Genomic DNA, 24,753 nt, shown 5'->3' on the forward strand with positions numbered 1-24,753 from the left:
ATCGTCCACAGCAGCTCTCTACTGCCACCTATAAATCACACGAGAAACTACATCTCCAGAGTTTGGCTTCTGCTTGTCGAACGAACTGCACAGTTGATGTGAAATATTTGGGCCTTGATTTAAGATTAGACTTAGATGAAATCACATTTAGCTTTATGATACCATTTATTGACTGAGTGTATTTACTTTACTTCTTAACTAACCTCAAAAAGCTTCCCCCTCCCTCCCCACTTTCCTGCTCTCTCCTTCCTTCTATCTTTTCCCGAAATGCGTGTTTCCATGTGTTACAACTGTGCTGGAAAACAGAAAAAAAGAAAGAAAAAAAAGGCCTGAGTCATGAGTGGAGCAACAAATCTGACCCACAAGGAACAACCACAAAACATTCCCTGACTCTGAACGAGGAAAGTGCAGACTTGTTTCTCTTGGCACAGAAGCATCTATTCTTAAGCTAAAGTTCACTTTTTAAAACCATCTAGGCCAGGCAGCCTGCCTCGCATGAAGGCCTAACCTTTAAAAACAGGAATCGGTCCATTCGGGGAGCTATTCTGACCGCTGACTACCAGGCCACCAACGCAACGCGGTCCTGCTTTTCCTCATTCAACAGGTGGCGGGCATGAGAAAATGTGGGCACGGAGATTACACTCCATCTCCATTTGGCCAAAACTGCCAGTATTCTGATGCTGAAACGCAATTTTAAAACAATGGAAAGCACGGCACCTTAAATACTCGCAAACCGCACACACGCAGCTAATGAGTCCTTTGAGACAGAAAACACACACTTGAGCGGGGAATGCGCTAATTTGGTTCCAGGCGAGCCTTGATCCCAGTGAGATACACACACCACTGCAAGCGTGCCACTGAGGGCTGATTGGACGGTGTTAATGTAAACACCAATCAGAGAGTGAGCAAACCCAGCCAGTGGGCTATTACCAAGGCAAGACCGCTCATCATTCACAGAGTTTACGAAATGATAGTCACTGTCCTCTGAATGACTGTTTTCTCCTATGCTTTGTATGGACTCGGGACATTAAACAGATGCAGAACTTGTGTTTCACGCTCATGTATAAAAAGCCTACAAACGAGCAGCAAATTCTGTAATATAAAGGGTTGTAAAGTGAACTAATTACGAGTTTACTTATTCTCTATTGTGTTACAGCAGTCAGTGCTCATATTAAACATGCCGACAGGGTTTGTAGAAATGCAGTGTACAAGAGTCAAACGTTCAGGCTTCATTACGCTCCAAATGCTGGGTGACAGACAAAGGTTCTGCATGATATGATGGACAGTCCATCTTAGACTTACTGCTCGGTCTCTAAGCACAGAAGCTCCACCCACCTGCTTTAAAACATCCTTATTTCTGAGGGGCAGCCAATCAGAAGTAAGGTGGTTTAAAGCCAGTGCCAAAAAAAGGATTATTTTGAACTGTGATAATTCAACAATATGTTAGTTGCTTCCCAAAATAAAAAATATGGTCTGAAAAAGTATTAGGTGCCCTTAAAATACACATTTTGCCTTAGAAGCAGTCAAAATGACAGTCATGTTTCTCCAAAACAAATGTAAACAGATGGTTTTACCTTTTTGCAACACTGGGTATTATTTGCTCAGTTGTATAAATCCCAGTGTCCTCACTGTTCCACCAAACTGTTCTTAAAGAACAGTTGTGTTTTGGAATTAGCTATTGGGTAATAATAATAGGAAGAATACAGTAAGAGGAGTAACTACAATAAGTAGAAGACCACTTTAAATTTAATACCACGAGAAAAAATATTAACATTTCGTAGAGTAATTCTAACTGTTCATAACTGCATGAGAATCATTTCTTGTTTATAAGCAGTTTAGTCGCCGTAAGGAGCAGCAAAGTCTTGGAATTTGCTAATGTCGTTTAGTTTAAAAAAAAAAAAAAAAAAAAAAAGATTAACATCTAATGAATTTTAAGCCTCATGACAATGCATTGTTGACAATCTAATAGGTTTTTAAAGAGAGTTTTATTATCCTCAGATGAATAATTTCAACCCCAAAAGGAGCATGATTGCTTCAGTTCATCTAAAATACAAAACTCACCACCAAATTTGGAAACGAAGGGCTTTCACTGCAAAGCTAGGTTAGGCTTTTTTGGAGCAGAATTGGCACGTGAGGACAACATAGATCCCCAACAGTCAAGAGGGCCAATAACACAGGAAATTGTAGCTCCAAACAATGTAACATCCACTACCCACAAACGCTGCTGGATGATACACAAGGAGTCAAAACAACCGCATCACATTACTTACCAGTTAAACAAATTGCATAACAAGCCCACAGACTGTAGTAAGTAGTGGTATTACTGCCTGAGAGTAAACTGCTGGCAGGCTGCACAATAGCCACTTTAGGCCTATAAACGCATCAACACACCGAACAAACAGTGCAGCGCTTTGTGGGGAAACAGGCGTGTTAAATCCTGTGTGTCTCTGGCGTGGGAGCCTCTGCAAACCCGGATGGGGGAGAGACCAAAGGGTAATGGAGAGATGGAGTGAGCTGCAAGAAGATAATGGGATGATGGTAATTCTTTCTGAGGATGGAATTCAGATATGGATAATAAAGGATATACATGGAGGAAGTTTGTCTCCAGAGCGCAATCTGCACTTATGTCTTCAAAAGCCGTCAAAAACAAAACCTTCTGCTTCACTGTATACACTCTCTCACCTCCCCAAACTCTTTCCATCTTCTCTTCATCCCCTATTCTTCCCGTCATGTCATTTTCCCCTGTCATGACTGAGGTGTGTTAATAATTCAGCCCATCTCCCTGTGTGTCTGCTGTGACAGCTGCAGGTGGGAAACCTCGCACAGAGAGCAGAGTTAAGGGGTTTTGTTCGTGCCCTTCCTGTGAAGCGCTTCAGTGGGAGAACACAATGGGATCATACCGAACTACTCAGATGCAGAACAGATTAGTGTGAGCACTTCCCCATTTCAGTTCGTTGTTAATGCACATTTCACGAGTATGTTTCCGTACTACAAATGTTTCAGTACTTATTGTCACAAAGATGAATAATTCATCAACCATGGCTACTGTTTTTTGTTTTTATTCTTATATACTTGTTCAGTTTTTCTGGTATCTAAATCTTGTTTGATCACACTAGACAGCAGCCTGTCCAAGGTATATTCCATCTCCTGCCAAATTCTAACAACCTTTGATCCTAGTTGGATAAATAATAAGAAAACAGATGGAGTGATGGTTGCTTCTCTTCAGCTACTCTGGCTTCCTCCCACATTCCAGAGACATGCGTTGCGTGTTAAGTTAGCTGGTGATTCTAAATTGGCTGTAGGTGTGAATGTAAGTGTGAAAGGCTGTCTGTGTTTGCACTGGCCCTGGCTGCGAACCTGTCCAGGGTTTAGCCTGCCTCTTGACCTGTGACAGCTGGCATAGGTCATTGAGATTTGTGTCGACTTTGAGGTGTAAAATAAAGCGATCGTGGCTCAAGAGTTGGCAGTTCGTCTTGTAATCGGAAAGTTGCCAGTTCGAGCCCCGGCTTGGACAGTCTCGGTCGTTGTGTCCTTGGGCAAGACACTTCACCTACCGCCTACTGGTGATGGCCAGAGGGGCCGATGGCGCGATATGGCAGCCTCGCTTCTGTCAGTCTGCCCCAGGACAGCTCTGGCTACTGTAGCTTGCCTCCACCAGTGTGTGAATGTGAGAGTGAATGAATAGTGGAATTGTAAAGTGCTTTGAGGGTCTCGAAAAGCGCTATATAAATGCAATCCATTATTATTATTATTATTAAAAGCTATTAAAAACTGAAGTTGCTTACTACTAGCATCCTACTAGAACCGTGGCAATCATGTCCCAGTACTCTGCAGTCCACAGTCCCATCCCTTCACTGTTCAATTCTTCTGCGGTAAGTACAAAGCAGGAAACCATAGCATGGTTCTAACACAGAAGCTAAATGGAATGTTAATGTGTTAGATGCCAAATTTGCTGTAGCCAAATAAAAATTTAGTCAAGTTGGGTTAACTTGTTTTGGGCACTTAGGTCGGTATCAGAAAGCTCGTTTTCTGGTGAAGGACTATAGCTACCGTCACAGCTTCCTCAAATCCACCAGACTTTGCTGGGTGTGGAAAAATACAAACAAACAAACAAAAAGCAAAACGTAATTTTACCTGTTAGAACGCGCGCCCCCTTGGCTTAGCGCTGTCTCGTTTAGTTAGTTTAGTTTGTTCCAATTTGTGACTTTGGTGTTTTAACATGTCAGACCTGAGGAAAGCTAATATGTTAAAGCTTTAACATGACAGTTCACAAACCAATTGACACCACCATGGTTGTCATGGTTATGTTTTTACCCGTCTTTTTTATGTACAGTCTGTTTAACATGCTAACATGCCAACTCTATAAATGAAACTTTTACACCAAGAATATTAACATTGTTAAATGATAACACAGTTGGCGAAAAAGACCCAAAGTTGTGTTGACAATATAAACTCTTGGGCCCTGAGGTTCATAACCATGATTCTGAATTTGATTATGGTGTTAATATTTAGAGTTGGCAAATACTGTGTAGAAATCACAATTTCCAGAAGGAACTGATGTATTCAGCTGTACTTGAGTGTAGCTATGCATATCTCCCATTCCTTTTCAAATAGTAAGGTACTCTACTAATTCTGCTCTTCGAGGATCAAATACAGCTTGAAGATGTTACTTGGCAATGCTCCATAACCAGAGGATATTTTATTAGTGTGGAGTTGTGTAATAAACAATCCACCACAGGCTGACACTAAGAATATTGTTTTTACAAGCTCTTTTTACAAATTCTTTGGCCATCTTTCCTGCAGGCGGTGAAAACATATTTGAAATATTACTTTAGGAAAGAAGCCTAAGCACAAAGATCAAACTGATCAGTCGGAGTCAAAGAAGGTCCCTTCTGCTTTGTTTGCATGCTGATCTTTTGATATTGCAGCTGGCTGCCTTAGGCCCTCCAGTGCCGGTTGACTTTTCCCTGTGCACCTCCACCCCTGCAGCATTAGAAAATAGCCTCGACTCTGTTCTCACTGATGACTCTCTGCAGCGGAAACCAGCACCCACACATCCCATACTACAAATTAAGCTGCCTGGATGAGTCTCATGAAGGCAGAAGGGCTAGTGGGAAGCAAGAGAGACACACTGAGTAAGTGGTCAGTATGAGAGATCTTTTCCTCCGTGGCAGGGCAGACTCCACACCACTACTGCCAGTAATCTAGTACGCTCAGCTGTCGGGAGCGTGTAGCATGTGGTCGAGGAGGTTCCCAGGCTGGTTTTAGTGGTGTGGAAATAAATAAACAGCGCGGACCCTCACCCCATTCATATACATGGATGTTCTGTTGCTGAAAATGTGTGTGGCATTATGGTGATCTAACCATGTGGGCGATGGGAGGACAGTCACAGCCTCTAACCGCAAAGAATGTGGATAGACAAGTCATCATTCTCACTCTCCCCTTCTCTTCTTTTCCTTTGTGTCAGTCATTCATTCAGGCCTCACTTACTTTGTACAAATACCGGAACGTCAGGAAACTGTTGTCTCGGCCAGTCAACAAATTTTTAATAATAAAATGAGACACAGTTACGAACCTACAAAGAATTTCCTCAGTTCCATGTGGCTTATTAGTCTGTTTTACTTTATCGTTGTCTCAGAACTAGAAGTAAGCTGGAATCAGCAAAAAACAGCAAACAGCTGAAACATCTTTTGTTGATTGTTTGCAATTAAATTCGATCTAAAACAAAAAAAAAAAAAGAGTAAATTTTATACCTTAATTTTAGTGGCCAGACTTACAACTCCCAAACGATAATGCTACTCTCCTCTGGGTTGACCACTGACCACAACTTTATAAGGTAAACATTTGTGTTTTTGAGCATCTTCTGTCCACAAGTGGCCAAACGATCATTAAAGCTTTAACCTCCAGTTTCATTATTTATTATTATTTTTTCATTATTTACTTAAAAAAAATGAAACCATCATAGTGAAAATCAGAAAAACAAATATAGTCATACACCCAAGAGATCTGCCGTCTGACTGGACTCTTTCAGCTTTAATAAGAAATTCAAGGACTGCATTCAAAATAAGTTGAACAGAGGGCGGATTGCTATAACTGAAACGTAATCTCCCACGCAGTCACATGAGACATTGGTTATTACCGGCTATCTGTGATCTGACTAAGCTCTTGGCTCTATATCCCATCAAACCCATGATGATGAAGGAGGATCAGTCCTGCCTGGAGACTGTGTGTCAGATCCCAATGTGGAAGGGCAGAGGGGGATGGGGGTGGGGGTGAGATCTCCTGGGATCACCGTGGAGCTCCGAGACAAAAGGGACATTGTGGCACAGACTGACCCATCCAAGAAAACATTACTTCCTGTCCCACCAGCTCCAGCAAATGAACAGCTCACTTCCCAGAACTAAGTCTCTTTTTAACATCATCTGCTGTTAACTGTTTCCAGCAGCAGTCACTCCTGACCATATGCAGACACAGTAACTATTTGCAGAAGAACTGAATTTAAAACAGTCTTGAAAAATACAAACAGACAAAGAACATGATAAGTCATTACCCATTTATTGGTAGGAAAAAATCCAAGTAGGTGACAGACAAAACATGAGCTGAGAGTTTGGGTAGCTTGTTGATCTATCCATGTAATGAAAACATCAACCTGAAAATGTCACTAGTAAGCAACGCTTGTCTAAGATTTAGTGTTAAAAAGATTACTTTGGGACTTCCAGTGTCATGGTGGTGAGAGTAGCAGCATAAACAGGAGCTCCTGCATCGATAGCTAAAATAATCCGCAATTCAAGAATATAGTCCATTAAAAGCGACTTTCCCCTCAAGAATAATGAGCGGAGATAAAAATAAGAAGGGACGAGCCCCAGGCCGAAGCTTAGAAACGCGACTTGAGAGTAAGACAAATGAAACACGCTCTGAGCAAGAGGGCGAGAAGATGGCGGCGGAGGCCACAACATCAGCACTAGGCCCCCTCAGACAGGTGGTGAGTGAAGTAGTGGCAGAGGGCATGCAAGACCTTAAGGCAGAGATGAAGAAGGAGCTATCACTCGTGAGAACAAGTTTGAAAGAGGACATAAAAGCCCAAATGAGCGAGTTAACACACGAGATAAATCAACAGGTTACCGCCGCCACAAGCAGGATGGAGGAGGTGGGGAAACGTCTGGAAGAAATGGAAAGAAACATGGTAGGGAAGGAGAAATGGGACATTGGAGTGAGGGATGCCATTGTTCAGCTGCTGGATAACCAGAGGCAGCTCCAAGAGAAGGTTACGGATTTGGAGGGGCGCTCACGCCGTAATAACATACGGATATATGGCATCCCTGAGAACATAGAAGGCACCTCCATGCTAAGGTATGTGGAAAGCATGATGATATTGGAGTTGGGGGACGGCGTGGACTTGGGCAGCGAGAAGAACCTAGGGATAGAGAGAGCTCACCGGGTGCTGGGAGTGCAGCCGCCGCCGGGGGCGCCCCCTCGATCAACGGTGGTGCGCTTCTTAAAGTTCAATATTAAAGAACAAATCCTACGCGCTGCATGGAAGAAGCCTGTATATATAAAGGAGAAACGGATTTTCTTTGATCACGACTATGCCGAAAACATACAAATGAAGAGAAAAGAGTATGGCCCGGTTAAAAAAGTACTTAAAGAAAACGCCACCCGGTTCCAGACCCCGCTTGCTAAAATGCGGGTTCATTTTGACTCAGGAATGGTCTTATACAATAGCTCGGAGGAAGCTGCGGCGGATCTAAGAAGACGCGGATACACGGTGGGACCGGTGGCCACAAGAAAGCCCAAAGGCATTACGGCGGAGATGATCAGCAGTATGCTACCGACGAGCGTGGTTGGGCCGCGACGCGCCGGGAATACAGCTGATCTACGCGGGAGCGCACGGGAAAAGCTGAAGGTTTTCCAGCGCACGGAGGACGTCGGTACGGAGGAGTAACACCTGTGCCCCACCGGCCCTGTTTCACTGTTAAGACGAACATAAGACCAACGGAACAACGGGTGCACCGGGCTGCCGTTCAATACAGGGGGATATATGGTTGGATGGCCTCCTCCCCTGGCCATGATGGAATATGGCACGTCGATCCCCCTTTGATCATGGAGTGGTGAGGGTCCGATGCAGGTGACACATGTTTTTTTTACAAGAAACAGAATATCAAAGGAAGAACATGAGAAGTGGAAGAGAATGGGATTCAAAAATATTTATTATGCCTCACATAGATCTGGCAAAAAAAGAGGAGTGGCCATTCTGATACCGAACAAGGTTGGTTTTGAGTTTACTGGAGAACATAAAGATAAAGTGGGAAGATTTGTGTTGGTGAAAGGGAAAATGGAACAGGAAGACGTCACGCTGTGTAATATATATGCACCCCCTGGTAGTAGTACAGGGTTCTTTAAGGAGATATTCAGTCTTATTGCCACAGAAAGTGTTGGTACATGTATATGTGCAGGAGATTTCAATTTACTTCTCCATCCAAAATGGGATACAACTAGCCGAGACCAGAGGGGAACTAAATTAGAGGGCTTATAGATATATGGAGATATTTACACAAAAATGAACGCAAATTTACATTTTATTCAGTGAGACATGATATGTACTCGAGGATTGATTATTTCTTTACTTTTAGTAAAGATCTCCCAGAGTGAAGGATTGTATAATAGGACAGAGAGATTTATCTGATCATTCAGGACTAACTATGAAGATTGGGTTTAAAGCTAGCCCCAAAAACACCTTATGGAGGCTTAACACAGGTCTGTTAAATAATGACTCGTTTAAAAGAGAAATGGGACAGGAGTTAAAAACATATTTAGAACTCAATGACAATGGAACAGTTAATCCTACGATTTTATGGGATGCGGCTAAGGCATACCTTAGGGGTAAAATTATTGCAAAATGTGCAGTCCTAAAGAAGGTGAGAGCAAAAAAGCTGTCAGATTTGCAGGAAAATCTGGAAAAATTGGAACAACTGCACACCGTTACAAGGTGCCCCCAGGTATTGGAGCAGATGAGGCCGGTTAAACAGGGGATCCACAAAATTTTAAGTGAGGAAATTGAAAAAAAATTAAAATATAATAGACAATGGTGGTATGAGGCAGGACCCAAAGCTGCTAGGCTATTATCATGGAGACTCAGGAGGCAACAACAGGAGAACACTATTCATAAACTTCGAAATTAAAAAAAAAAAAAAAGATAACTAATAAACTCGAAGAAATTCAGAGAGCATTTGAAGAATATTACGCTGAGCTATACACACAACCGGATAAAGCAGATGACCATAAGATTCAGAATTTCTTATCCAACCTAGATCTACCATTTATAGGTAAGCAGCAGAATGAAAAACTCATTAGAGAAATATCAGCAGAAGAGATTAACATTGGGATCTCAAAACTCAAGACTTTTAAAGCCCCAGGATGTGATGGATTTCCACCAGAGTGGTATAGGCAGATGAGGGAACCCTTAATCTCGCTACTAAAGGCCTCTTTTAATTACACTCTGAGTGGGGGGGCGCTCCCACCATCGTGGCGGGAGGCGTATATCTCTGTCATACCAAAAGCAGGGAAGGATAAAACTGACCCCAGAGGTTATAGACCTATTAGCGTGTTAAATATAGACTATAAACTATTTTGGCTAGGAGGTTGAGTACATTGATGCCCACGCTGATAGAGGAGGATCAAACTGGCTTCATTGGTAACAGACAAACACACGATAATATCAGAAGGGCCATTCATATTATTGACCGGATACTTAAAGGGAAAACTGGAACAGTTCTCATTGGGCTTGATGCGGAAAAGGCATACGATACGGTCGGGTGGGAATTTCTGTTTCATGTGTTGAAGAGATTTGGGCTATGTGACAAGCAGAGATGGGCAGTAACGCGTTACTTGTAACGTGTTACTGTAATCTGATTACCTTTTTCAAGTAACGAGTAAAGTAAGGGATTACTATTGCAAAAACGGTAATTAGATTACCGTTACTTTCCCGTAGGAACGCTGCGTTACTGCGTTACTAAAACCGTGATTTTTTGCGAGAATGTCTCATGACAGTGACGTAAGCGAGTGCGACGTTCGTGACAACAGCTGTGTGCAGATCAACAATGAATCACATATCGATTGTGGGAGAGAATATGAGCGTGCAGCGTTTAAAGCGTGGAAGTACTGACCTTACTTTAAGTTTGATTCCATAAAAAGTGACAAAAACATTAGTGTTCGCTGTGCGTGGGAAGAAAACGTCTTTTTACAGCGAAAAAAACCCCTAAACTTCCAAGCAAGCACCGAGTGCGCAACGACGTAATGGGAAACTCACAGAGAAACTCACGGATTCTTCAACTGACCGCGGCATACCTGCACCAGGGTAAACCTCCGCCTACCGCAGTCCTGCTTTACAGGTGAAAATAGAGCAACAGGACCGCTGAGTCTTTGACTTTATTTATTTTCTGCTGTGTTTTACTTGCATCTATTTGAAAGAGTGAGTGTAAACACAAAAAATATTTTATTTTATGTGCTGGAATGTGCAGAAAATAGGTTTAAATATTAAACAAATTTCTTCCAGTCAGAGAATGTTGCATATAATTAAATTTTTGCTTGATGCATAAAGTTAAAAGATTAAAACTAATAAAACAAGTTTTAAAAAGGGACTTTTCCATTTGATTACATTTTGTATGATGGATTATGCAGAAAAAGTAGAATTGGGCTGAAAGATCTATCGCTTTATCACCTCTTCAGGTTGTAAATCGTGTTTTTAAAAAGTAACTAAGTAACTAAGTAATTAATTACTTTTGAAAATAAGTAATCAGTAAAGTAACGGGATTACTTTTTTGGGGAAGTAATCAGTAATTAGTTACTGATTACTTTTTTCAAGTAACTTGACCAACACTGGTGACAAGTTTATTCAATGTACAGGGAGTGCAGAATTATTAGGCAAGTTGTATTTTTGAGGAATAATTTTTTTATTGAACAACAACCATGTTCTCAATGAACCCAAAAAACTCATTAAAATCAAAGCTGAATGTTTGTGGAAGTAGTTTTTAGTTTGTTTTTAGTTTTAGCTATTTTAGGGGGATATCTGTGTGTGCAGGTGACTATTACTGTGCATAATTATTAGGCAACTTAACAACAAACAAATATATACCCATTTCAATTATTTATTTTTACCAGTGAAACCAATATAACATCTCCACATTCACAAATATACATTTCTGACATTCAAAAACAAAACAAAAACAAATCAGCGACCAATATAGCCACCTTTCTTTGCAAGGACACTCAAAAGCCTGCCATCCATGGATTCTGTCAGTGTTTTGATCTGTTCACCATCAACATTGCGTGCAGCAGCAACCACAGCCTCCCAGACACTGTTCAGAGAGGTGTACTGTTTTCTCTCCTTGTAAATCTCCCATTTGATGATAGACCACAGGTTCTCAATGGGGTTCAGATCAGGTGAACAAGGAGGCCATGTCATTAGTTTTTCTTCTTTTATACCCTTTCTTGCCAGCCACGCTGTGGAGTACTTGGACGCGTGTGATGGAGCATTGTCCTGCATGAAAATCATGTTTTTCTTGAAGGATGCAGACTTCTTCCTGTACCACTGCTTGAAGAAGGTGTCTTCCAGAAACTGGCAGTAGGACTGGGAGTTGAGCTTGACTCCATCCTCAACCCGAAAAGGCCCCACAAGCTCATCTTTGATGATACCAGCCCAAACCAGTACTCCACCTCCACCTTGCTGGCGTCTGAGTCGGACTGGAGCTCTCTGCCCTTTACCAATCCAGCCACGGGCCCATCCATCTGGCCCATCAAGACTCACTCTCATTTCATCAGTCCATAAAACCTTAGAAAAACCAGTCTTGCGATATTTCTTGGCCCAGTCTTGACGTTTCAGCTTGTGTGTCTTGTTCAGTGGTGGTCGTCTTTCAGCCTTTCTTACCTTGGCCATGTCTCTGAGTATTGCACACCTTGTGCTTTCGGGCACTCCAGTGATGTTGCAGCTCTGAAATATGGCCAAACTGGTGGCAAGTGGCATCTTGGCAGCTGCACGCTTGACTTTTCTCAGTTCATGGGCAGTTATTTTGCGCCTTGGTTTTTCCACACGCTTCTTGCGACCCTGTTGACTATTTTGAATGAAACGCTTGATTGTTCGATGATCACGCTTCAGAAGCTTTGCAATTTTGAGACTGCTGCATCCCTCTGCAAGATATCTCACTGTTTTTGACTTTTCTGAGCCTGTCAAGTCCTTCTTTTGACCCATTTTGCCAAAGGAAAGGACGTTGCCTAATAATTATGCACACCTGATATAGGGTGTTGATGTCATTAGACCACACCCCTTCTCATTACAGAGATGCACAACACCTAATATGCTTAATTGGTAGTAGGCTTTCGAGCCTATACAGCTTGGAGTAAGACAACATGCATGAAGAGGATGATGTGGACAAAATACTCATTTGCCTAATAATTCTGCACTCCCTGTATAAGAATGACTCCAACAGCGAGGATCAAAGTTAATGGAAGCCTCTCAAATCGGATAACACTACAACCTGGCTGTAGGCAGGGCTGCCCGTTGAGCCCACTGCTCTTTAACCTTTTCATTGAACCGTTGGCTCAATGCATCAGGGAAGAGACTCGATTGGCGGGGGTTAGAACGGGGAATGTGGAAAATAAAATTTGCTTGTATGCAGACGACGTGCTGGTAGCGCTAGGAAACCCGGAAGAGGGACTTCCTCTGCTTATGGAAATACTGGAAGAATATGGCAGACTATCTGGTTATAGACTAAAAATTCAAAAAACTCAAATCTTGACATTTTTTTTTTAACCCCTCAAGACAATTGGTAGCAGGATATAGATTCGGATGGCATCAATCTCAAATGGAGTATTTGGGGATCCTGCTGACAAAAGACCTTGCATTGTTCTATGAAGTTAATTATAATCGGGTGAACAAGAAGATATATGAAGATCTGGAGAGGTGGGGTCTGCTCCACCTCGATCTGGGCAGCAGAGTTAGAGCAATAAAGATAAATATCCTCCCAAAGCTGCTATATTTGTTTGCAGCGCTTCCAGTGGAGGTTCCAGCAAAACAATTTAGGGAGTGGGATATGCATTGCTCAAGATTCATATGGGGAAATAAAAGGCCAAGAGTGAAATATGCAACAATGCAGCTGCCTGGTGAGCGGTGGGGCATGGCTCTACCGTGCTTTGAGGATTACTATCTGGCAGCCCAGATCAGACCTCTAGTGTGCTGGTGTAACTCTAAGTTTGAGGCAAAATGGAAGGACATTGAGCTTTCTTTGATGGATTTCCCAATACAGTCTGTTCTGGGGTCTCTTGAGAGTTTACCACAGGCATATCAGATGCAAAATTTATGTGTAAGTTTTTCCCTGAAAATATGGGCAGATGTGATTAAAATATTTGGTCTTAATAGGGAAATAGGGTTGCTGGGATGGCCAGCGTATCTCCCACGCTTCCTTCCAGCATTGTTAGACCATAAATTCAGGGAGTGGTCCAGGCATGGAATCACTGCAATCTGTAAGATAGTGAAGCATGGGGAGCTGATAAATTTTGAGGACGTGTCAGATTTACGAGATCGGCAGGGAAGATTTTTATCGTTACCTACAGGTTCGGAGCTTCTTCCAGAAGGAACAGAGGCGGTGGTTTACGACACCAACTCTCTGCCATCTATAATCCAGTTTTGAGATCCCTTCCCAGACGCCTTAACGCCCACTCACATCCTGGGCCATCTGATCTCAGGAATTTGCATGATAAGGTGGGGCCAGGTTTCACAATGAACTCACCCGAAACTCTGGCTGATTGGGACCCACGCCCAGTTTCACACCTTGGCTCAGGCGATTAGAGGATCATCAGGGGGTCCTTGTGTCCCTCTGTGGGGGGTCACTCCCACTAGGTTTATATCTGGGACTCTCCACCATTTGACCTTAGAACTGAAGAAGCTTCTCGGATGAGAGGTGAAACGTCTTCAAGTAACTTAAAGAAGTCCAGACGCTTTTCTTTGCAAGCTCCTTTGCCTAGAGGCAGAAGAATACAGTTGACACCCAGTATTCATGGGGGTTATGGACCACAACCCCCCCAGGAATAGCTGAAATCTGCCAATACTTGAGACTACCTCTAAAACGCTTACGGCCTATTTGAATTTTCCCAGGAGCTTTGTGTTTGGAATTTGCACATTGTTTGGTGAACATTATTTAAGAAAAAAAAGACTTTTTATGGCAATTTTGCTGTTTTTACATTAATATTAATATTTGAAAATTAATAAAATTAGTCACAAAAGTGAAAATAATTAGCAAATATTTTGGATATGCTCTACCGAAAAAGAAAATCCATGAATAAGCACATTTCCCATGAATAATTTGGAGTTCGGTTCCACAGAAAGATCCGCAAATACTGAACCGGGAATATGTAGGGGTCGACTGTATCGTCTCTGATATTCATTTATCAGTGTCAGCAAGACTACGCAGACTAAGCCAAATGTCTTGAAAGTTGTCAGTAACCCATTATATTGGTGATATTTATAACTCAAAACTCTTTTCATATGATAAAGCATCTGTACTTTATTTAGGATTACAGACCAATGAAACCAGAATCTAACATTGTCAGATTTCACTGGAATACTTTTATTATAATGCCACAAAAGAGAAACCAAATCTACTTTGTAACTAACTTTATTCATACTTATCTGGTCTAACGTCATGGTTTGAAGGTTCACCATCATTAGAGTGCTGCTGGAATGCAAATTCATTGTTATCAAGTCTCTTTATCAGGTTTTTTTTTCCTATATCCTTCTTCAAAGCAAATCCATGAGCAGTGGTTCCAGGGAATGGGTAGACGATTAAGAATGTTTATAGGAAAAGCACTCTTACTCCATCCAAAATCTCACAACTGCGTACTACCTACTCACTATGGTTCCCTTTGTTCAGGATACTTTTGTGTAAATAAAAAAGAACTAGGTATCTTTGAAGACTTCCTGAGATTGTGTGTTACCAAGGAAACAATCTTGTTTGAGATGACACTACTAGAGACTAACATGTTAAAAATGACATAGTTATAAAATGAAATTATAGATTTGAATATTTCCTTTTAGTTTTTGAAGTAAGATCCAGTCCAGTAATGTCTCATTTGTGACACCACTGCATTGCACTTTGATAGAAATATGTAGCCACTGCTTACAAGATGCAGTGCTCCCTCAGACATAGTAGCGTGTTACCCAGTGGTACTAAATGTGTGCACTAACGCTTAATTATCATTTTGACGTATTAAATACAAATGATGTGGTATGCAGCATTACTGCGTGGCTCCACAGTGTCGTTTTTTTACACATTTGCTTGGTAAGCGAAAGGTTACTGATTCAATTCCAGTCCGAGTCACAAATCCTCTCTGGGGTTGTATAAGCAATTTAAAACATACAGCCATGATCCACAGTGACAAAGGAACAGCTGAAAGTAGCTTTTCAAATACTGTAGCGTGTTAATATGGGATTTGGGATAGAGCTTTGATTTGAAAGTACACTGCACAAACTAAAGAACCACGAGTGTTGTGACTTTGGGATCACACTACCTTGACATGACTCTGAGCACCCAGGTTGTAGATCTCTGTAGGCTTCACCTGGCTTATGATCTTCACCAGACATGTGCTGTCAGTCAGGTCACCATAATGCAACTTCAAGTCTGATAGAGAGTGGGACAGCAAAACACATTTTCTTATCTCAACACCAAAAGAAAATAAATAAATAAATAAAAATCACACTTGTTGCTCCTTCATGTATTCACTCCTGATGACCAATGGAAGTCTAAGTCCTAATATCAGGATCAAGACCAACAAAAAAATATATTATTGTGTTTCTCCTTCCCCTCATCCTCAACCGGTCACAGCAGATGGCTGTCGCTCCCTGAGCCTGGTTCTGCCAGATGTTAAAAGGGAGTTTCTCCTTCCCGCTGTCCCCACTGTCAAGCACTTGCTTAATAAAAAGCACCTTGGGGAGAGTTGTAATTTGGCGCTATATGCATAAAATTGAATTTTAAAAGTCAAAATTCCAATATATCTGCCATTATTTTTTTCTCCTTTCAGAACACAAATCATAAACAGATTTCACTGACATTTTTTATATATTCATTTACTTCTTTATGCTCTCTAGTTGTGTTTGTGGCTTTCCAAACATGTGTGTCTCCAACAGGTAAGTTGCAGATTGCCTTCCGGTGGACAAACTGTGCAACATCATCACACATAACATGAAAGGGTGTTTCTCCCCTCTCTTCTTTACCTTTTAAATGCATCAGCTACTATAAATGGCAGTAGTGACAGATTGGATAATAGGAAATATCAGCTGATATTTTAATTTGGTTACTCTTTTTTCCTCCGTAAATAAATGAGATACTTACTGCCCTCGGTATGCGTCTGTGGATTTTGGTAAAGATGCTCAATGCGACCTGTGTTGAAGGAGCTGGAACGCCGCAAAATACCATGAACCTGAGAGAAAAGGGGGAAGAAGAATTGTTAAATTTAAAAAAAAAATCTAGTGTCTTAAAACATAACACACACAAAAAAATTAAACTACAATTTACACCATTCATGTCAGTTAATTTGTCATTGTTATTACGATTTCAACATGGGTAAATACAGACTAAACATATTCTGAGGCATGCTGCAGTTTAAAAAAAGGTTTGCTTACAACGATTACTCCATTCAAGTTTTAATTAAGGCAAACAAATCGTACTAAACTAATAACACACTAACAGAATTATTTGTATTATTATTATTTTATTTAGTTTTCAATGAGTAATTACACAGCTGATAAAAAAGAGGCCTGCTCTTACAATAAAACCACTGTGTGTTCAGCAGAAGACGGCAAGAGGTGAACTCTGCCTATATAGTCAAACTACATCTTTAATTATATATATACTGAGGTGTCAAAACTAGAGATGGACCGATCCGATATTACGTATCGGTATCGGTCCGATACTGACCTAAATTACTGGATCGGATATCAGAGAAAAATAAAATAAAATGTAATCCGATCCATTAAATATCACGAAAGCACCTCACAAAACTTGCAACACGACGTAACTCGCCTCAGAACGTTAGCACGTCGGAGCAGTATGCATCACGTGATAGAGCGGCTGTGGCATGCGGGACCTGTGGTGGTCTGGATAGCATTTGGAGCTTCGCTAGCAACCCGGCATTTCATCTCCGACAAAGTTATCCCCGAGAGAAGTAAAGCAAGTGTGTAAGTCCATCTCTGAATGTTTGTAAAGCATTCCTGCCTGCCTCTTCTTGCTGCTACTTCAATCATGAAACTGCTTAATGATCAGCTGATCGGCTTTTCTGTCGCGAGTCCATCTCTCTGGTTTGTTTTTGGCCCACTTTGCACCAGAAAGAGGAAATCAGTGGATAAACAACAGCAGCACGTTTAAGCTTGATCAGCTGTTGTTAGGATTTATTTAATATTACTTTCTACACCAGGATCTTTTTTTTTTCGTAGCTGACGCTGGTAACTGAGCAGGGGCGGATCTAGCAAAGTTTAGCCAGGGGGGCCGATAGGGCATTAACAGGGAAAAGGGGGCACAAAGACATACTTTTCTTTCTTATTCTCATTTAAAATGTCTAGCTTTTAATAAATAATTATCTGACACCCAAAGTTTTAATTTGATGTAAAATGAATAGAAGTCCATTACTGTATATAGTAACTATTAAGTCTAATATACCCTAGTAAGCTATAGTACTTTTTCCTTTGGGAAGGTACCATCTGTGCAGTCTGCAATTTTGTTGAAGAAAGATGTTGAATCTATTTAATATTTTAATATATTGAAAAATAATTGATTTCTGTGCATTTTTTTTTCACACTGCATCAAATTAAGGTTGATTACGTCGATTAAGCATCATGAGGTGGAGCGTGAGGGGTGGTTCCCTATATTTTTTTATTTTTTTTTGTTGTTGCTGGGAGTTGGAACCCTATTAGTTAGGTTGCTTAATATTTACGCTAAGTACTCTTTAAAATACCAGAATAGGGAGGATGGTGTAGGTTTAAGTTTATTAGATTGATCAGTATTGCTGAACTATGAAATTTATTTATTTTTTTATTTATTTTTTTACATACAGGTATAACAGAATAGCTTTAGTGTAGTTGTTGTTTTAAACTTGAGTATGAACTTATACAAAATGCAGCAAGATATTAAAAAACAGTTTTGTTGATTAAAAAACACTATATTGGATTCATATCGGTATCGGCAGATATCCAAATTTATGGTATCGTATCGGACATAAAAAAAAGTGGTATCGTGCCATCTCTAGTCAAAACTCATTAAGGGTACTGGGGAGGTCATCAAATATCGTCTCTATTCGGGAAAGAGTTAAATTTAGGAGTTCTTAGAACTTCCTTTAGCTGCAGCGACCTCCATCAGACACTTCCTCTAGCTGCTTGTGAGACTTCCAAAACAATGAGGAGGAATTTTGGTACATTCCTTTTACAAACAAAAGAGATTCAATTAATTTGTATTTCTGGGATTTTCATTTTCAGTTATTCTGTCCGTGTGTGCGCTGAGTCATTGTCTTCCTGCATCAGTCCTAAATTTCACCTGACTCACTGCTGCCATGAAGTTCTTCAGTAAAAATGCCTGGATATCATTTTCATGTCTTTAATCTCTCAGTGACCCAAAGGCATCCACACCCTTACAAATTGCGATGGCCCCTCCACTAAGCATCACAGATTTTTGCAGATTTCTGTGTGACTTGCTGTTGCCTTTGGTTTCTTTTTACATTTGTTAGAACTAAACACTGACCTGTCGGTGGAATCTTTGCTGGATGCCCGCTGGTACAAAGAGTCAAAACAGATTGGATTTGCCTGTAATTTACAATTTGCCGTAAAAGTTTTTTAACGTTTCCCAGCTATTTCTCTAGTTCCAGTAGTCAAAGCCTAATAATAAGGAAACTGGCTCTTATCTTTGACAGATCACTGGAACTGCCACAATCTGTTTCACTGCATACATTGATATAATAGCATTATGTTTAATGGCTCCACCTCAACATTTTGTTTTGTTTTTTCGCTGCCTGTGATCTGTGATCTGTACTCCACATTCTTAGAGGGAATGCATGAGGAAGGTCTGCTCAGGGAAGATAACAGGACCTGATCCAAGGGGAGTCCATTAGTGGGACGCTGTTCCCTGACCTCACTTCCTTTATTCACTGTGCACTTCCTGCCTGCCTGTGCACTCCTCTTTAATGCCACTCCTCACAGCACCTCCAACCCTTCCACATCAGCATCCCAAACCTGGAGCCTGTGTCTACTTTTCCTGTCTGATGTCTGTGAGGCAAGCAGCAGATGGCAGAGCTGACCAGGGAGCCTTTGATGAAGCTAGGTAGGGGCTGTTCGATATAACGATATATATCGGATGACGATATAAAAACCTCCATCGTTTCATTTTACGCTATCGTTTGTTTCGTGTTGTCGCAAAATAAACTGTTTATAGCAATATTTTTTCATCATTTTGATCAATGACTGTTTTCTACAGTCTTTGGTTTTGATGGTCACTGTAGTGGCTATATTAATTTCCTAAAGTTCTCACTTTCTCTTATATTTAATATAACCACACTACGGACGGACAAGCGCCTGTTTTTATGCATTGTCGTTAGCAACAACGACGGTAACACCATCACGTGTCCGCTTGTTTATGTTCCACATAAACCTTTCACAATAAAGCTCAAGATCCTGTTGAGACTTTTCAAAATAAACTGAATCACGTGAAAGAGTATGCAGAGTTTTGACGGATGAGAAGCAAAAAAGAGCCGCCAGGTGCTAAAAAATAAACCTTAGACTCAAACGTTAGAACAGGCTTTTCCCCGCAGCACGCCGTGTAAGAAATACTCACAAAGAAAACGGCGGCCGTTACAACATATGTCTAAAAATATATACAGGGTGGGCCATTTATATGGATACACCGTAATAACATGGGAATGGTTGGTGATATTAAAGTCCTGTTTGTGGCACATTAGTATATGTGAGGGGGCAAACTCCTCCAGATGGGTGATGACCATTTAGAAGTCGGCCATCTTGGATACAACTTTTGTTTTTTTCAATAGGATGAGGGCCATGTGACACATCAAACTTATTGGTAATGTCACAAGAAAAACAATGGTGTGCTTGGTTTCAACGTAACTTTATTCTTTCATGAGTTATTTACAAGTTTCTCTTTGTTCACAACCATTGACATGTCGAAGAGGTTAACACGTGAGGAGCGGATCGAAATTGTGTTGATATCTGGTGAACACAGTAACCGGGTCATTGCAGCAGATTTCAATGCAAGACACCCTACGAGTCCACCCATCTCCCGTGCTACAGTTAGCAAACTGCTTGCTAAGTTTCGTGAAACTGGTTCAGTGTTGGATTTGCCAAAATGTGGATGCAAAAAAAACTGTCACTAATGAAGAAACATCAGTGGCTGTCCTAGCTTCAGTCAGCAAGAGCCCACAGCGTAGCACTCGCTGCATGTCACTGGAGAGTGGCATTAGTTGAACATCCCTTCGGCGGATATTAGCTACTCACAAATGGCACCGTTACAAACTCCAGCTACTGCAGCATCTCAGCGAGGATGACCCAGATGAATTTGCAGAATGGGCAAAACAAAAATTGGAACAGGACCCTCAGTTCACGCAGAAGATTTTGTTCAGTGATGAGGCAAACTTTTATGTGAATGGTGAAGTTAACAAACAAAACCACCGTTATTGGTCTGAGACAAACCCACATTGGATGGATCCCTCCAAGACTGTTGGAACAACAAAAGTGATGGTTTGGTGTGGTATATGGGGTACAACGGTAGTGGGTCCATTCTTCATCAATGGAAACCTCAAGGCCACTGGATATTTGAAATTGCTACATGATGATGATGTGTTTCCCTCTTTGTGCACTGAAGCTGGCACGTTCCCTGAGTTTTTCCAGCAAGATGGTGCACCACCACATTATGGGTGCCAGGTCCGAGCATTCCTAGATTAGCAGTTTCCTGGAAAGTGGATTGGTCGTCGTGGGCCAGCTGAATGGCCCCCAAGGTCTCCCGATCTGACCCCCTTAGACTTTTATCTTTGGGGTCATCTGAAGGCAATTGTCTATGGTGTGAAGATACGAGATGTGCAGCACCTGAAACTACGGATACTGGATGCCTGTGCTGGCATTTCTCCTGCGGTGTTGCTATCAGTGTGTGAAGAGTGGGAGAAGAGGGTTGCACTGATAATCCAACACAATGGGCAGCACATTGAACACATTTTATAAGTGGTCAGAAACTTGTAAATAACTCATGAAAGAATAAAGTTACGTTGAAACCAAGCACACCATTGTTTTTCTTGTGACATAAGTTTGATGTGTCACATGGACTCTTCCTATTGAAAAAACAAAAGTTGTATCCAAGATGGCCGACTTCTAAATTGCCACCATGGTCACCACCCATCTTGAGGAGTTTGCCCCCTCACATATACTAATGTGCCACAAACAGGACTTTAATATCACCAACCATTCCCATTTTATTACAGTGTATCCATATAAATGGCCCACCCTGTAGTTTCACGCATCAGTTAAAACACTCGACTCCAAGTACACAACGCCCAGCTGGAAACAGTCCACGCAAGTCGAGCTGCCCGAGATTCACAGAATTTACAGAAAATGTTAATTTTTTGTGATTTATATTGTTATCGGACGATATATGTCTTATATCGGGATATGAGATTTTGGTCATATCGCACAGCCCTAAAGCTAGGTGTTTCTCCTGCACATCAGAGGGGAAGTGAAGTCATGCTGCGACTGTCAGGAGATGTAATGAAAACTCCTGAAACATGTATGTTAACGTACGTGTGACCTTCTGTAGCCACGACTACACTACAAATGCAGCATACGGCTTCACTCTTTGCCCTCCACATAAACTCTTTACCTGAATACAGTTCACATATACTTCAAGGTCTCTGGGCAATGGACGGGATAGAGAAACCAAAAACTTCTGATTACATAAGACTCAAAGATTTTGTTCTGATTACACCAGTATTAGTTTGGCCACTATGGAAAAGTCTCAGCATAAGCCAGCTCCTTTTCTTGGGCACAGCTCAAAACACTGCCAGTGGAAAACTGAAGTTTAGTAAGAGACCAGGGTGCAATACAACCGGTTTCTTAACTTCCAGTGCTTCTTCTTGTCTTGTTGGGTCACAAAAGTAATATTACTCTAGTTTTTGATACTTTTTCTCTATGAGAAGAACATTATTTCTCTATCCTGTCCATTCCATTTTTAGAATTCACCCATCCAATCTCACCCTGCAGCACAGACACATATTAATGCCTCCCACACACACAACTTTAAACAACTTAAAAAGAAAGAAAGAAAAAGAAACCATTGTTAGCCTCTGAGTTCACTGACAGACTGTTGACTTTGCGTGTTCCTGAGCACACTGAACAGCAGGTGAAAGCTAGTGACCTCACTCGTATGGCTGTCTAATAACAACCATTTCCCTGTTAATGGTTTGACCTGGGGTAAAAGGACAGGGGTTAAAAAGCTCATGCTGCACCAGGGGCCTTATCAGGGTGAGGTGTGAGTCAGCCAGTGTAAGTAGCTGACTGTCAAGATACGTCACACTCCCTCGGGAATACCCACAAACTGCGGCAACATACACACAGAATGTCGTTCTGTGTGTATGTTGGCATTCACAAGTATCTGCGCACATATGTGCATCTGTGCATGTGTGCGTGCGTGTATATGTGTACAGAGGGGATTTTTATTTTACCTCATAGCCTTTAGCGAGCAGGAACTCCGCCAGGTAGGAACCATCCTGAAAAAGCACAAGACAACACCAGTTAAGACCTGTCAAATAACACTGCAAAGACAAAGAGTGTGATTCACACATACACACCAAATCACAGCAACACAACCAAAACACGATAAAACATTCACCGCCCATTTCGGCTGAATTAATTTTATCACAACGTTTAAATGATTACAGGATGAGAAAATGTTTGACGTGTTAGAGCACCTTTTATTTCCTCTACGGACTCCAGAGATTCAAATTCAATGCTCCTACTAAAACTGAGGATTTAGGAATATAATTAAAGGACACAAGTGATTTATCAGAGAAAAAAGAAATAGATTCTTGTGGCATGATAAATAAAATAGTATTTTCTCTTGTTCAGTCCAATAAGAGTTACATTTCTGGCGATGTGTCTATGACCTAAGCTAACACATTAAGTCACAATTAAGCTTGAGGTCAACTTTGGATTTAAATTTGTGGTATGTTGTTGAGGGAAGAAAAATAAAATTAGCAGTCAAATAATAAATAAATAAGTAAAATAAAAATTCCAGAGTCTCTACTACGGTGTTGAAATTAAATACTTCAGTACTGGCTAATACTGGATCCTGGGATCGTCAGGCATGACGTCCACATGGATCAGGATCGCTGGGCACACACTGGACCTACTTTGAAACGTGTGTGTGTGTTTGTGTACGTGTGCTGGTGATGTGAGAGCACGATCACTGTCAATAAGGTCTTGTTCCCCTCACCCATGTTACTCCATGTCTTTTTCCTTGCTCAGATTTTCCGACCACACGTTCTGGAACACTGTGGAACATTCCAACCCAGTCATGGCATCCATCCCTCAATCCCCCTCACACACACACACATACACACGCACACACACGTATGGCCACACTGCCAAGATGCCAGCCTGAGGCTTCCTCCTCATGTCTGGGGGAAACGGTGAAGGTGGGGGGGAAAGGACCGCAGAAGGAAAGGCTACTAGAGGTTGGGGAGCATGCAGGAACCTGCACTCAGCACCAGGATGGTGGTGTCTTAGGCTACACGCACTTTTAAGTGACAGTAATAGTAATAATAATTATAACAACAACAGTGTAAAGGCATAAAATCTGTTCCTTTTTCTTGGGTATTGTAATCAGAATTGCTGTAGTATTTTGTACAATCTGAAGCCGTTTTAATGCTTTCTGATTGACGCCCATAGGAAGACCATTTCAATAATTTAAACGTGAGGAAACAAAAGCATAAATGACAGTACGAGTGTCACAGAATTGATCAGATTCTTGCAAAATATCCAAGGTAGTCGTAGTAAGGCCTGGGTGACCTTGTTTATGTACTTCTCAAAGCACATTTCTGACGGCTGATTTTACATAGTAAAACCTGATGAAGGCGTCGTCTCATATCAAACCAGTTTGTGAAACAACGCCATTTGACCACAGCTCAAGGCAAACGTGGCGAACGGTAAAAGACGGCGTGAAAAGCAAACACACAAAGGCCTGAGAGATGACGGATCACTGAAGAGACAATAACGGCACAAATACTGGATGTGACCGGAAAAAAAGGTGAATTTAAGTTCAAAGTGTGCTTGTTTTCTCACTTACATACTGGTGCCTGATTTCTGGATGTCAGCAATAGCAACTGCCCCAACCAGATAAATAATCCAAAACATTACTTTACAAATAACAATTATAACGATATTTTTCCCCCCTTTGACAAACCCCAATGTTAAGCTTAATCTGTAGTATCGTCTTACTGAATACAACCCTTTGTTGATTTTTGGTCCCCATTGCGGTCAAAAAGGCGGATGAAGCAGTGTATGCTCTAGGGTGGAGTTACCCTGAAAAGTTGCTCTCTGTCTCTTTTTGCAGTCAGGTCCAAATCACTAGTTCCTTTTGGTTTTTAAAACACAATTATGTAATGGCCATTCTGGTGCAGGATGACATACAATAACTGCACCAATAACTGGTGTAGGTTAATTAAAAC

General features: G+C 41.3%; 1 protein-coding gene across 1 annotated transcript in view; it reads right to left on the bottom strand.

Moving 5' to 3' along the window:
- gmds (GDP-mannose 4,6-dehydratase) overlaps positions 1-24,753 on the bottom strand; it is a 205,685-nt gene that overhangs the window by 168,314 nt on the left and 12,618 nt on the right. The window contains exons 2-4 of the mRNA XM_080888036.1: positions 22,750-22,794; positions 16,380-16,467; positions 15,559-15,668 (exon numbers count right to left, since the gene is read on the bottom strand). Coding sequence (XP_080744162.1) covers positions 15,559-15,668; positions 16,380-16,467; positions 22,750-22,794 — 243 coding nt within the window. The remainder of the gene's footprint in view (positions 1-15,558; positions 15,669-16,379; positions 16,468-22,749; positions 22,795-24,753) is intronic.

The sequence above is a fragment of the Rhamphochromis sp. 'chilingali' genome (assembly GCF_963969265.1).
Source record: "Rhamphochromis sp. 'chilingali' genome assembly, chromosome: 7".
Lineage (NCBI taxonomy): Eukaryota > Metazoa > Chordata > Actinopteri > Cichliformes > Cichlidae > Rhamphochromis > Rhamphochromis sp. 'chilingali'.